Source organism: Cibotium barometz, chromosome 10 (genome assembly GCF_041138505.1).
Source record: "Cibotium barometz isolate CiBa-2024 chromosome 10, ASM4113850v1, whole genome shotgun sequence".
Lineage (NCBI taxonomy): Eukaryota > Viridiplantae > Streptophyta > Polypodiopsida > Cyatheales > Cibotiaceae > Cibotium > Cibotium barometz.
The window spans coordinates 35,489,265-35,504,820 of NC_141055.1; the positions used below are offsets into that span (position 1 = coordinate 35,489,265).

The 15,556-nt window shown below is 45.0% G+C and overlaps 1 protein-coding gene across 1 annotated transcript in view; it reads left to right on the forward strand.

Moving 5' to 3' along the window:
* The first annotated feature begins 766 nt into the window (after positions 1–766).
* LOC147634835 (Chaperone DnaJ-domain superfamily protein) overlaps positions 767–15,556 on the forward strand; it is a 30,653-nt gene continuing 15,863 nt past the window's right edge. The window contains exon 1 of the mRNA XM_086804020.1: positions 767–1,135. Within this exon, the coding sequence (XP_086660146.1) occupies positions 836–1,135 (300 nt within the window). The 5' untranslated portion in view covers positions 767–835. The remainder of the gene's footprint in view (positions 1,136–15,556) is intronic.

Sequence of the window (15,556 nt, forward strand, 5' to 3'; positions counted from 1 at the left end):
AGGTTTTTCCCTTTATGCTAGTATGAAGGAGAGTAGGAGTTGGGATAATAATGGGGATCCATCTTTGTGGTACTAGAAGACTTCATTTTGATGATATTTGGCTAGCTCACTCCTCTTTCAAGTCTCTTAGGAGTATTGATATTGGCGGGAAGTTATACATATATGCTGGGGGAATATTGCTATGGTATTTTGTTGTCGGCCTTTGTAGATGGGTGAGTTGGTTGCCTCTTTTGGTTTGATGGGCTTTTTGAGTGAACTAAAAGATTATCTCTATCAGTTATTAATATAATCATATGTTTCCACAAAAAAAAAGTGGAAGTGAAATTCTCGTGTGTTAATTTGAAAGCGGAGTTAGCATTCTTGTTACACCCCCACATGCCCCCCCCCAACCCCCCGCTCCTTCTCTGTTCTCTCTCTCTCTCTCTCTCCCACACACACACACACACACACACACACACACACACATGCACTTAAAGGATATGTTCCTGTGACTTCTCACTTGGAGCATAGATGCCCGAGGCCCTTGGATTTATTCATGCATGCCCAGTAAGGTAGTAAGGTGTGGAGTGCTGCATTAGGTAGAGAATGGTTTGAATGCCAGTTGCCAAACCCTTGTTTCATGCTTGGCCTTAGAGCTAAGGGTGTGCAAAAAAGTGTGCAAACAAGAGCTTTCTCATAACCATCATAAAAAAAAGAGCTTTCTCACGATACTACATAACCATCATAAAACTGCACCAGGGGACGTGTGACCAATCATCCCATTTGCATCGTGTGAAAGGGACAAATTGAAGTGCACAGACCAAGTCATTAGTGGCATTGCTAAAATGAAGTTTATATGATTGCCAAGATGTCACCTACGGTTGGGAGCTCAAGCGGGATGGCCTCCCATTCTTTTGTGCCTCGCTGGAGCTGGATCATTAGAGTGGGTATACCCCCAACAATCAGGCGGAGAGCCAGGGTTTTGGCTGCCTGGAGCGAAGAAGAAAAGAAACAGACTGAAGACAGCAACAGAGCACGCTCTTCCAGACCTCAAAGACAAAACCAAGCCGGCCAGGACCACTACACAGTCCTTGGAATTAACTCAGATGCTACCCCTGGAGATATCAAACTAGCTTTTCGACAGCTTGCCCGCAAGGTAGGTGTGTGTGTGTGTGTGAGAGAGAGAGAGAGAGAGAGAGAGAGAGAGAGAGAGAGAGGACTTTCTTGCACAGTTTTCCCTTCAAAGTTCATAACCCACTATACTTCCACCTCACCCGCATGCATCCACATGCATGGGAGTAACATCCACACTATTATCCAGGCTATTCTCCATACTACTGCCACCTGGCTGAGCCCTCATGTGGCAGCTCCCCGGCTTGAGCGTGAGGGGGAGTGACAACGCACTTATCATCACATTGAATCTTGCAACTCAGCCTTTGGTGATTTCGGCTTGGTAATGATGCATGTGCATGGATTTCATGATGCTATGACATCTCTAGGTTTGGCATACAACCTAGCATCATAGTTGGAACCGGACGCGTCCGATTGAAGATTCCAGACGTATGATACGTTGGATATCATACGCGTATGGAAAACAGTTTCAGACGTGGCCTTTTTGGGGGAAAAAAACGGCGTGCCCGATAAAGTTGTGTTAAACAATTCTGGCTGGAGTCGTACGTCGTGTCGCTGTCATCTGTGGGTGCGCTTCTCGACAAAGGTGCCGCTCTCGACGATTGAAGTTGCAGCCTGCAAGGCTGCAGCCATAGCCTCCACCTCCTACGGTCCTACTATCCAAGTCCTCATTCTTCAGGCAAGTGCGTGTTGGTGGCTGGCCCTCTCATCATCCTTCCCATGGGCAATCACCAAAGCTGAAGGCTTGGAAGTTGAAGGAGACGTGCGTTGAAACGCAGCTCCTTGCACGTTGCAAGTTGCAACCACAACTCCCACGCACGAGGGCTGGTCCCTGGGCCTGAATTTTGCTCTCTTCACTTGCCCAAAGCTCCCAAACTATGTCTCGGGACTCTACAGAGAATTCTCTGTCTGTGTGACTGTGTCTCCCTCAACTTTCAACTTTCAAGTTCTCTACATTTCAATGTTCATGATTTCAGCCTTCATATTCTATAATTTCTATCGAAGTTGATTTGTTTCTTGACTCAATCTTTGTGCATACAGAGTCCAGGACTCCAGACCACAATCTTCACTTGCCCAAATGGGAAGAAAGCGTGGAGCTGAATGGGAGTTTGTGGACGTAGTCAAGCCCTTGGGAAAGGGACAATACACATGCAAATGCAAGTATTGCCCGCATCAATGGGATGGAGGACCGCTCCGTATAAGGGCGCACATGCTTGGGTTGTCAGGCTTGGGGGTTGACAAGTGTACCAATGATGCAAAGGTGGCTGATTTGGGGGCTGCTAGTTATGTAAATATTGATGCAGAGGGGGCAGAATTTGTTGATTTGGGGGCTGCAAGTGCAAGTGCATCATCAGGTCAGCCTTTGCAAAAGAAACAAAAGGTGTCCAAGGGAGCTTTGGCTGCAGCATGGGAGTCACAGGCAAGAAAAGATGCATACATTGCTCTCCGTCGTTTTTTCTTTGTAGAGGACATTCCTCATTGGAAGGTGAGGAGTCCTTATTTTTTGGACATGGTTCAGGCGATTGGGAAAGTTGGACCTACCTTTAAGCCTCCAACATACAGAGCTTTGCGTACTACGGAGTTAAATAATGAAGTGGTTTGCATAGAGCAGGAGTTGCTAGACCTTCAAGAGAAGTGGAAAAAATATGGTTGCAGCATTGTGTGTGATGGTTGGTCTGACACTCGACGTCGGCCTATCATCAATGTGATGGTGTCATGTATATATGGCTCTGTGTTTTTGAAGGCAGTGGATACAAGTGGGCAGTCCTTCCTGATACAAAGGACCATTATCATAATGATGTGAGTATGCCTAATCTTTTTAAGTTTATCTCGTGCCCTCCCCTGACTTGTACTGCCCACTTGTATCCACTGCCTTCAAAAACACAGAGCCATATATGCATGACACCATCACATTGATGATAGGCCGACGTCGAGTGTCAGACCAACCATCACACACAATGCTGCAACCATATTTTTTCCACTTCTCTTGAAGGTCTAGCAACTCCTGCTCTATGCAAACCACTTCATTATTTAACTCCGTAGTACGCAAAGCTCTGTATGTTGGAGGCTTAAAGGTAGGTCCAACTTTCCCAATCGCCTAAACCATGTCCAAAAAATAAGGACTCCTCACCTTCCAATGAGGAATGTCCTCTGCAAAGAAAAAACGACGGAGAGCAATGTATGCATCTTTTCTTGCCTGTGACTCCCATGCTGCAGCCAAAGCTCCCTTGGACACCTTTTGTTTCTTTTGCAAAGGCTGACCTGATGATGCACTTGCACTTGCAGCCCCCAAATCAACAAATTCTGCCCCCTCTGCATCAATATTTACATAACTAGCAGCCCCCAAATCAGCCACCTTTGCATCAACCATTGCTTTCAAATCAGTCACCTCCGCCTTTGCATGCAACCTTCGGCAAGCATCTCTGACATTTTGGGGTGGATTGGTACCCTTGTCAACCCCCAAGCCTGACAACCCAAGCATGTGCGCCCTTATACGGAGCGGTCCTCCATCCCATTGATGCGGGCAATACTTGCATTTGCATGTGTATTGTCCCTTTCCCAAGGGCTTGACTGCATCCACAAACTCCCATTCAGCTCCACGCTTTCTTCCCATTTGGGCAAGTGAAGATTGTGGTCTGGAGTCCTGGACTCTGTATGCACAAAGAGAGGACAATTGAGTCAAGAAACAAATCAACTTCGATAGAAATTATAGAATATGAAGGCTGAAATCATGAACATTGAAATGTAGAGAACTTGAAAGTTGAAAGTTGAGGGAGACACAGTCACACAGACAGAGAATTCTCTGTAGAGTCCCGAGACATAGTTTGGGAGCTTTGGGCAAGTGAAGAGAGCAAAATTCAGGCCCAGGGACCAGCCCTCGTGCGTGGGAGTTGTGGTTGCAACTTGCAACGTGCAAGGAGCTGCGTTTCAACGCACGTCTCCTTCAACTTCCAAGCCTTCAGCTTTGGTGATTGCCCATGGGAAGGATGATGAGAGGGCCAGCCACCAACACGCACTTGCCTGAAGAATGAGGACTTGGATAGTAGGACCGTAGGAGGTGGAGGCTGTGGCTGCAGCCTGCAAGGCTGCAACTTCAATCGTCGAGAGCGGCACCTTTGTCGAGAAGCGCACCCACAGATGACAGTGACACGACGTACGACTCCAGCCAGAATTGTTTAACACAACTTTATCGGGCACGCCATTTTTTTTCCCAAAAAAGGCCACGTCTGAAACTGTTTTCCATACGCGTATGATATCCAACGTATCATACGTCTGGAATCTTCAATCGGACGCGTCCGGTTCCAACTATGCCTAGAATACTAAGTTATTAGAACTTTACACAACCACACATGACTTATAAATCAGCCACGATTGGTGAAAATACAAGGGTGCCAATAAAAGGCCCAGATCCCATGTTACAATGAGATGCACAAATTCTAACAACTTTGCCGTGGATGGTGGCGTGAATAGGGACCGAGAGGTTGTGGGTAGCGGCAAGAGGCTCTCCACAGGTGGCAAAAATGCCTTATGAATTAAAATGTTAATTGCTTCTAGCAAGAGTACCTAGCAATAAAGAACAAGAAACTTGTCTCGCTGAACGGGACCGTGAGTTGCAATTGAGTAGGACAAATCCAAGCTAGAGGTATCTCTTTTGATTCTGCTGTCTGGAGCCTTAAGGGAGGGTAATATCCTGACATTATTTAAGGCCTTGGGAGGGGTGATACTTCTGATGGTAATATCGTGCTTGTCTGTATTTGTCATTTCTATGTCTAGGTGCATCATTAGGTTGCTAGGCTTGTGCAACTAGGAACATGCAGAAGTCTCACTTAACTTACCCAAAACACATCAAATATCTAAATTACAGTGTCTTACAAAGAATTATCAAAAGCTTGTTGAGGTGCTCACAGACCATATGCTTCTTTCACTCCTGTTGCCAAGGTTGGCATCCATCTTTGTGGTACAATTGACCTTCTCGTTACCGTCCATTTTCCTTTCAAACATGAACGTACAAGAAAGTGCAAGCCCTGTGGATGGACACCTGGTCCCTTGTGAGCCCTTGTTCGGGGACACGTCAGCCAGTGTGCCACCTCAAGAGAGTCAATCATGTGTGCACATCCCGCACGAGTCAGTTGTGCTGCTCCTGCACACTGATGTAATCCTCTTGAATGATATATTGATGTTCTGAGCAATTATTAGGCTAGTAGCCGGGTATATGGGCATTTATAAGAGTCTTAGCTTTAGATAGAGGAGCTTATATATGTGTAAACCCAGCATCAGTATGGTAACTAGCAATATACATCAGGGTTTATGGTGGCTATTTGGGGCCATGGGCTGTCGACAGCCCATTGGCTAGGCCGCCTATCCTAGAAGAGGCCACACGTGTGAACTGCAGCAAATATTTGTCATCTTTTGCCAGTTGGCCAATCCATATGCCCAGTCAGCCAGTAGAAACAGCCCCAATTCACTATATAAAGGTGCTCCTGGGCCTTGCTTCATCATTTGGGATCTTTGCCATAAGTCCTTGCTTGTGCACAATGCACTTGCCTTGGGCAGTCCAAGATAAGGTAAAATGCAAGGGAAAGGTGCTGAAAGCAGAGGTGACGTGCCGCGGAAGGGAACCACAGCCTGTAGAGGTCCTCAGGAGGATTAAATCAAGCATCAAGAGGTGTCCAGACTGTACAGAAGAAGGCGACCTGTTTGTCCCCTCCTCGGTTGCTGTGCAGAGATCCAAAGTCAGGTTTTGGTGCTGATTTGCAGTCAACAGTAGTCTGTTACTCATTCAACAATATGAGCAAATACACCTTCATGGTGGAGGCTCTTCAGAGGGTTTTTTGTGACTAAATATGGTGTTCTCTCTCCCGCTTGTCTCTTTTTCATATGTTCATATGCAAATTGTCAAGGAATGCTGAATTTGTGCTCTAATCAAGTTTACAATTCATCTCCAAGTGTTCCACATGCTACATTGGTATCAAAGCTTTGACACTTGGTCAAGACAATTCAGCTGGAATTTTTTATGGTTTGGGGTTGGGAAAAGTCACTATTGGGTTCTTTTGGTATTTTTGACACCTTGTCCCACCCACCCTTCCTGAGTGTGAAGGGCTGCAACTCTCACCATTTTTTCTCTTGCATGGATGGTTTAAGGTGCTGCAAGGAACACTTGTAAGAGCGGCCCACACCGATCTTGTGTGGATGGTTTTACTAGTGCTCCAGGGCAACTTGTAAGAGCAGTCCACACCGATAGTGGATGGTTTACTTATGGTCAGGAAGAACCCTGACTGTCCCCACTATGGAGAATTCTGATGATGAGAGAGAGCAAGCGATACAAGAAGAATTGGCCGCATCGACTAACACGATTATTGGGAGTGGAGTGCCCAATCCGGCATCCGTCCGAGTTAGTCTGGTGCCCAAACAGCTTCTATGGATGTTTCAGATATGATCGAACACACTTTTGCAACCTGTGGGCCGGCTGTCCAACCAACAGCAACCTGCACCCTGACCCCCTTCTCGAAATACCTCTTTTTCTTTATCCCCAGAGCATATTTTTGCTCTTGAGGAGGATATCTTTGCCATAAGTCCTTGCTTGTGCACATGCCCTGGGCAGTCCAAGATAAGGTAAAACACAAGGGAAAGGTGCTGAAACAGAGGTGACTTGCTGTGGAAGGAAAACACAGCCTGGAGAGGTCATCAGGTGTCACGTGCACCCTGCACTGGGGTACATAGTGACACACTGGCATGATCATTAGTGCAACATTTGTACAGAAGTAGCACCTTTTTTAGGAATATTTGTCGTACGCCGTGATCCCATTGTGAGCCCTCGGTCCAGGGACAATCAGGCACAAGCTATTGTAACATGACTACTATGCGGAAGCGTGCTTAGTGATGATTAACGCAAAACAATAAAGACTAATGCTAATCATATGCTCATGACAGAGAAGTAGAGAGAAGGAGAAGAGAGACTCTTTACCTAACCTACTCCTTCTACATATTACTAAATGAATGAGTAATTACAATGATTGTCATAGATCCAATGTAGATCTAGACTATGAATGCTATGAATGAACTTACGCTTATTGTCCTCCATTGGGCGTTAATGGAAAACGCTGATTTGAAGATGTACTTAGTTGATGTGCATGTCCTTGGTCTTGGCTCTGCAATCTCTGTCTTTCAATGATTATGAATGACCCATGACTTGCCTTTATATAGTAAAGCGATAACGAGTCGTAATTAGGTCGGTTTTCACTTTTTAGGCCATAAAAAACTCATAAAAAATGTCATAAAATGTGTTCATATTGTACCCATAATATGTCCCAACCATTGGTGCATGTCCTGGGCACCTCCGGGCACCTATAGGGCCACCAAATTGGCTCCAAACTGCCCATATACGACCTCTAACTTTGCCCTTAAGGTGGCTTTAAGGAATAAGCATGTCTACGTGGCACCGGATTGAGGTGTGCACGTGACATTCCCTCCTACTAGACTTGGAGTTGGGGTGCACATGATGTGCCTTTGCTCCATGTTGTCGATTCAACTACGGACTGGATCTCCCATAGGGTGTCTCCACCACTATCTCCTCAGGAACTGTGGGTAATAGAAGTTGCCTCTTTGTCTTTGGAAGCTCTATTGGCATGGTAGACTCCATGAACACCTCAGAAACTGAAGTACTTATCTTCTCCTCCTTGTCAATGGATTCAGAGATAATTGTGGGAATCTCGCGAATCGTCACCTCCTTGATGGCTATGATGATCTCGGAAACTCACATGGAATCTGGAATTTGTCTGTGGCTCTGCATGCTCGAACAATTGTACCTCTTGGTTGACCTTGACCTACGGATCCAACATGGTTTCTAGTGCCTCTTTGGTATCCCTTTGTCCTTGGTCTTCTACTGTGGTGCTCTTGTCCTCTTGCTAGCTCTTTACCACACTTGCTTCCACTGGAGTACTTTGACTCAACATGGCGAAAAGCTTCTTTATTTCTTTCCAATACTCTTCTTCACATCTTTCGTCGTCTTTTCTTCTTTGCCTTGATTCTTCTTTATGTTGTTCCCTTCTTTGCCTTGCTTCTTCTTCACGTTGTTTCCTTTCGTGTTCATGGGCTTCACATGCTTGTTGGTAAAGCTTTTCCCTTTCCTAGGATTGCCGTTCGAACATTGCCCAATGTAACACGTGGAAGCTCTGGGGGTCTTCTTTCAGCCCTAAACACTCCTGGAAACATGCTGATGCAAAACGCAGATATAAAGAGAGAGTAGAGAGAGAGATATGGCTAGAAATTCAATATATTTATATAGTACAAAAAGGTACTTCTAATCTACAGCCCTTGGCTACCCTCTTGGAAAAGGTGAACATCACCAAAATCTGTCCCTGTTTGGGACCCTAAGGATCCACTCCATAAAGGGGTGAATGAATAAAACTATGAGCACACTTTGCTATTTATAGTCTCTTAATCTTAATGGAGAGCTGGCCAATTGCTGTCGGCCAGTTGACTGGACAAAATCATACAAATGATGCGCCTGTAGCTGCCCTTTTTCTGATTCAGTCAACAGCCCTTTCTGGTCTCAGCCGATAGCTCCTGTTCTGTTTTTGGTACAGCCGACAGGGATCCAAGTCCATTCTCCAGTCCAACACTGCTCCTTGTGCTCCAAGTCCTAGCTCTATCTGGTTCATACTCTTTATCTGGCTGCCTCTTCTGGACCAGCACCTGAGAATGTCCATGGCATCTTTCATGCACATGACATCCCCCTCTGCTAAACTTGATGACGGGATTCCAACTTGTTCTTGGATGACTGTCATCATCCCAATCTTTTCCTGAAGTCCCTTTGTCATCCATCCATCCCTGGCAAACCCTTTTCTCTGAAATCCCGGCCCGGTTCTCCAAAACCACTCTGTCTCAGAACAAGATCTATGCATCTGTTCCATCTAGTCCACAATCCATTCCTGCCCTGACTTTGAACACTGTCTTGGTCTTCATTCCTGAGAAATGAGTCTAGCACTCTCACATCACCCCTTGGAGGGTGATCCTCCCTTGGGTCCGTTGCCCGAGAACCTATCTGGCTCACAGGTCTGCCATCCCCTTTGGCTCTGTGGTGGAACACCACCAACAAACCTCTTGGGAGCTCTTCTCGATTTTGTGTTCCTTGCCTTGGGCTTCGTATCCGTGTACTTTCATGTACCTTGGACCTGTACACCATCATATGGGACTGAATCAGTGTTTAGCTTTGCTGAGCCTGATGCTCTGATACCAATGTAACATGTGGAAGCTCTGGGGGTCTTCTTTCAGCCCTAAACACTCTTGGAAACATGCTGATGCAAAACGTAGATATGAAGAGAGAGTAGAGAGAGAGAGATATGGCTGGAAATTCAGTATATTTATATGGTACAAAAAAGTACTCCTAATCTACAGCCCTTGGCTGCCCTCTTGGAAAAGGTGAACATCACCAAAATCTGTCCCTATCTGGGACCCTAAGGATCCACTCCATAAAGGGGTGAATGAATAAAACTATGAGCACACTTTGCTATTTATAGTCTCTTAACCTTAATGGAGAGCTGGCCGACGGCCAGCTGACTGGACATAAAATCATACAAATAATGTGCCTGTAGCTGCCCTTTTTCTGATTCAGCCGATAGCCCTTTCTGGTCTCAGCCGATAGCTCTCTTGTTCTGTTTCTGGTACAGTCGACAGGGATCCAAGTCCATTCTCTAGTCCAACACTGCTCCTTGTGCTCCAAGTCCTAGCTCTATCTGGTTCATACTCTTTATCTGGTTGCCTCTTCTGGACCAGCACTTGAGAATGTTCGTGGCATCTTTCATGCACATGACACCCAACTAGCTTCACTTTGCCTTTTCATCAAAGCGAAAATATCCTCTATGGTTTCTATGAAGAAATGCTTGCTGTTTTTCTGCAATAATTAGCCCCAAAATCCTAAACCTAGACTTCTACATGCATCCTAGACACCCTAGAACCATGCTAGATTGAAATCTAGACTTTCTAGTACTATACTATGCTGACAATGAGCAAAAAGCTGATACAAAAAGACTGATTTGATGCAAAAACGCAAACCCTATTTTTTTTGCAAACCCTAATTTGCTGATTTACATGCAAACCCTAGCATTGATGAAAAGCTTGTCCTAGGAACAACCTAGACATACTCTGATACCAATGTAACATGACTACTATGCGGAAACGTGCTTAATGATGATTAACGCAAAGCAATAAAGACTAATGCTAATCACATGCTCATGACATAGAGAAGTAGAGAGGAGAAGAGAGAGAATCTTTACCTAACCTACTGTTACTATATATTATTGAATGAATGAGTAATTACAATGATTGTTATAGATCCAATGTAGATCTAGACTATGAATGCTATGAATGAACTTATGCTTATTGTCCTCCACTGTGAATTAATGGAAAACGCTGATTTGGAGATGTACTTGGCTAATCCAAACTGTTAGAGTGCATGTCCTTGATCTTGGCTCTGCAATCTCTGTCTTTGAATCATTATGAATGACCCATGACTTGTCTTTATATAATAAAGCGATAGCAAGTCGTAATCAGGTCGATTTTCACTTTTCAGGCCATAAAAACTCATCAAAAATGTCATAAAATGTGTTCGTATTGTGTCCATAATATGTCCCAACCATTGGTGCATGTCTTGGGCACCTCCGGGCACCTATAGGGTCACCGAATTGCCTCCAAACTACCCATATACGACCTCTAACTTTGCCCTTAAGGTGGTTGTAAAGAATAATCATGTCTACGTGGCACCGGATTAAGGTGTGCCCTTGACATTCCCTAAATAGACCCTATCCCCTGTCAAAATACGCAGCGGAAATGATAACCAAACTTGAGACCACAAGAGCAAGTAGAGTGTAGAAAATAGACAGCACAAGAGAAGGAGAGAGATAGGCGTATAACTCTTCTCTATAGACAAGATCTCGAGAAATAACTGAATGAGTACAATGTTGAAGGAGAAGGTTTTTTTTATAAAACTTAAGGTGGAGTTACACTAGTGATTTCCACGCTTGCATGTGGGTGAGGAGTGTGGGTAGGTGACCATGCCCACCCCCACACTCACTTAAGTGGGGCTCCCCACCTTGGCCCCTAAGTGGGTGCCCACTTTTAAATGAATGTGAACACTTAACCTTATAAAACAAAAGGTTAGGAATAAAATATTAAAAACAACAAGTGCGACATACTTACCACCTGTTCACATGCACCAAAACTTGTCAGAATACAGAGCAGACTTCACGATTCACTGGCAGGCGTCCCCGCTCAGTAAGTAACACGTCAAGCAGGCAAACACAAAAATACAAGTCATGCGAAAACAGTTTCAAACATGCAAATCATGTGTGCATGTGCAAATAGTAACATGGACATATCTCCCGTTCATGGAACTAGTACAAAATATCTGTCGGCACAAAAACTGGCACGACATAAAAACATAAAAACCTGGTCTTCCTTTGGAGTGACAGTCCCATAGGTAAGACAGTTCCAGGCACGAGTCTCCCTATGGGGTGTGATAGTCCCATAGGCAAAACACGGCACGAATACTGGCTCTTCCATGGCGTGACAATCCCATGGGTCGAACACAGTCCAAGTCATACACGGGTGGCACTAGTCTAGCTCCCGTCCATACGACACCATCCTGCTAACACACGGGTGGCACCAGTCTGGCTCCCATCCATGTCAGCAAAATATTGGCCTCTTCACACGAGGCACCGGCCTGGCCTCAAGTGAACGAGACGCAAAAACTGGAGATGGACCAAATGGTCGGCCAATTGGTGACATCCCCCCGGGCTTCTAAAGAGTTGTCCTCAACTGAAAAGCCTCAAGATATGCCTGCAACAACTGTGGGTAATCAACAAAATAATCCTCATTTACCCACTTGGCATCAATAGGGAAATAATTCTTAAACTTCACAAGGTATCTCCTGGAAAGCTTTCCGGCAGGTAGCTTTCGCTCCTTGTGAAAAACAATCTGTTCTGGCTGGAGGATCTCCTCAAGCTCTTCAATCTCTGGCAGATCGTTTGTGATAGGCTCGTCAGGATCTGGCCCCACATATTTCCGAAATAGACTCACATGAAAAGCATTGTGAATCTTCCAATGACTAGGTAAAGCAAGCCTGTAGGACACTTCATTGATCTTCTGAATCACCTTGAAGGATCCATAATAGTGAGGAGAAAGCTTAGGATATGATCCTTCTCGTCCTGGCCTCTTCCAAAGCCTAGCCTTCTCAAATTTCAGCAGTACCCAATCACCTTCTTTGACTTCCATGTCCCTTCTGTGCTTGTCAGCAGCCATTTTATGCTTATCCTGAGATCTTGCAATGGCTGTCCGCACCTGACCAAAGGCAACATCCAAGTCACGAACATATTCATCAGCCTGCAAATATCTCATCCTTAGTACGAAGGATGGGTGGTAATACCACTCTGCCATAGATAATCTCAAACGGAGCCTTTCTCGTGGAAGCAGGGATCGTATTGTTGTAGGCAAACTCAACAAGTGGAAGATACTTCTCCCATGCACTCTTTTGATCTGCCTCATAACACTTCAGTAAATCGAACACGGCTGAATTTGTAGCTTCACTTTGGCCATCCGTTTGGGGATGATAAGCTGATGAAAACTCAAGTTTAGTACCCATATTATCAAACAAAGCCCTCCAAAATAGGCTCGTAGGGATCTCTATCCCCAACAATGGATTTAGGCATACCATGATGCTTGAAAATATTAGCAAGAAAAAGCTTTACCATATGATCAGCTTTAATGGTTTTCTTGACGGGCAAGAAGTGAGCTTGCTTGCTAAACCTGTCCACAATGGTCCAAATAGCATCATTCCCATGCTGGGATCTAGGCAAGTCCATAATAAAATCCATAGTAATGCTTTCCCAAGGTTGCGAGGGAATAGGCAATGGCTGAAGCAAACCTGGAGGTTTTTGCCTATCAAATTTCACTTTTTGGCAAGTGATACATGCACGTACATAAGCCTCAATGTCTTTACGCATGTTCGGCCAAAAGAAATACCTCTGAATCATGCGAGTAGTAGGCATGATACCTCGATGACCAGCATATGGTGGAGCGTGACATTCGTCCATAACCTTGGACGCAAATCCTTCACCACACATAGGCAATTATCCTTCATAAGATAACCCTCGTTGATAACATAAGAGGCATGTGAATGACTAGCCATCAAATCAGTCCATATATGGTAAAAATCAGCATCCAAATGATACAAATCTCGCATAGCAGATAAGTCGCCATGAGAGGCCACTGAGACTGCAGCTACATAAGGCCTCCTTTCTTCTTGTTGTGCAGCACTCACTCGGTATGCGGGTTTGTTGGGTGGAGAACTACCTGGCACAAGATCTATGCGATGATCTTCGGGCCTTTGGGGAGGTAATTCACCTGGCAATGAATCAGCAAAACAGTCGTTGAATGCATTAAGAAAATTCAGCGTATCATTAGACATAGCATCGACATTTTGATGATTTGGCACAAGGCTATCACGAACAAAGACCAAGTACGCTGAAAGACTCTTTTTCATTGCTTTATTAATTTGGATGTGTGATACAAGTGGGATGAAATCCCCTTCTTTGCCAGCATGAATAAAATGTATGCGGCCTTTATGCATAAAAGAAATCATATTGGACTTGTAGTCTTTGCGGGGCTCAAGCCTATGGTGCCACGGCTTGCCCAACAATACATCACATCCATTCAGTGGAGCAACTGGGAAATGCTCATTATCAAGGTAGCCTTGAATATGGATACGCAACTTCCCTATCAAAGGGGTAACCTGCACCTCTTTACCAATAAATGCAGCTTCGGCTTCAATCTGAGGTCCCATCATATGCTCAACCTCAATACCCAATGCAGCTGCCATTCGCATAGAGATGAAATTATCAGTTGCACAGTCATCAAACATGAATAGTGCGGGCTGATCCTTGATTTGCCCCCAAGCCTTGCAAACCATTCGCTCTTTTGCATCATGACCTGTATTTCCTTGCACATCAGGAACTGCATGTACGTTAGCCTTGGTGTGCTTGTCCTCGTGCTTTGGTTTGCGATTTGGGCATTGTCGAAACATGTGGTCTTTGCTACCACAAGAAAAGCATTTTCCATCCTTGGCATATTGCTCTCTTTTCTCCAGAGTTAAGCCGAATTTGTTCTTTCTTGGGCCCTGATTTTTAGATGTGTTATTTTCAGCTTTACCACCCTTGTAGGACTCCCGGAAGTTCTTTTTAGGTGGCTGTCCACCCTTTTGCTGATTTGGGACAGCCTTGTCTTTCCCCTTTGAACCTCCTTGATCCTGTTTAATCTTGAGCACCAATTGCTCCGTAGCAAGAGCAGAAGCTGTGAGTTGTTGCAAAGTATGTTTCGGGTGCAATTCTATGCCCGAATGATATGCTGGTTGCAGTCCAGAACGAAACTTCCTCTTTCTTTCATCCTCAGTGATTTGCATAAAGGGAGTCACTTCCAGCAACACTTTCCAGAATTTGTTAACATACTGTTGCACGCTTTCATTATCTCTTTGCTCCAGCCTGTCCCACTTTTGAGTGAGAGTTTGCTCCGCATTTGGTGGCAAAAACTGAGCATAGAATTTGTCTTTAAATTCCTTCCAAGTGGAGATGGGATCCTTGGTGATCTTTTCAGTGATCCACCAATGAGCAGCAGTCCCTTTCAAAAACATGCTAGCATGGCGTACTTTTGACTTTTCAGTAAAGTCCTCATCGCTCGAACTGTGCCACAAATACTAACACCTTAGAAGCATCATGTTCACCATGAAAGACATCAAATTTGACAGATTTGTCACCTGCTTTGAATTCCTTGAGCTTCCTGGCATGAGGCTCATGGTCTTCTCTTTTTCTTTTCCCCTTATCCAACGGGACAGCCCTATCTGCATGGGCTCCATGGGCCGTCATAGAAGTTTCATGAGGCATGGTGGCATGTGCTCCATGAACTCGAAACTCCGATGCACGTGACTTACCTGCATATGGCAATGTCTCTCCATGAGACAACTCAGAAGGCAAAATTTTTCTAGAAGCAGACCTGTCACCATGAGATACATGTCTTGCATGCATGTGACTTTCATGCCCTCCATGAGCACTGGCATACATATATCTGTCAGGCTTTGTGCCTTGTGGAGAAGATGCATGTCGAGAGGTGACTGTCACCTCTTCCTTTTGCATAAAAGATTTCAGCCTTTGAGATGCGGGATCTCCATGCTTCAAACGAGGTGGATTTCTGAATTTCAGCTCTCCGTCATCCCCCTCTTTAATATCACCTTTGCGGAGGAGGTAGGCAAGTGCCAACTCCCTTGGTTTCTTGCCCACTTCCCGAGCCATTGATTCAAAAGTTACTTCTACCATTGCATCAGCCTTCCTGGCTTCAATAGCACTTTGCAGATGGGGATCTTCATGCAAAAACTTCAACTCTTGCTCTTGAGTCTGCAAAA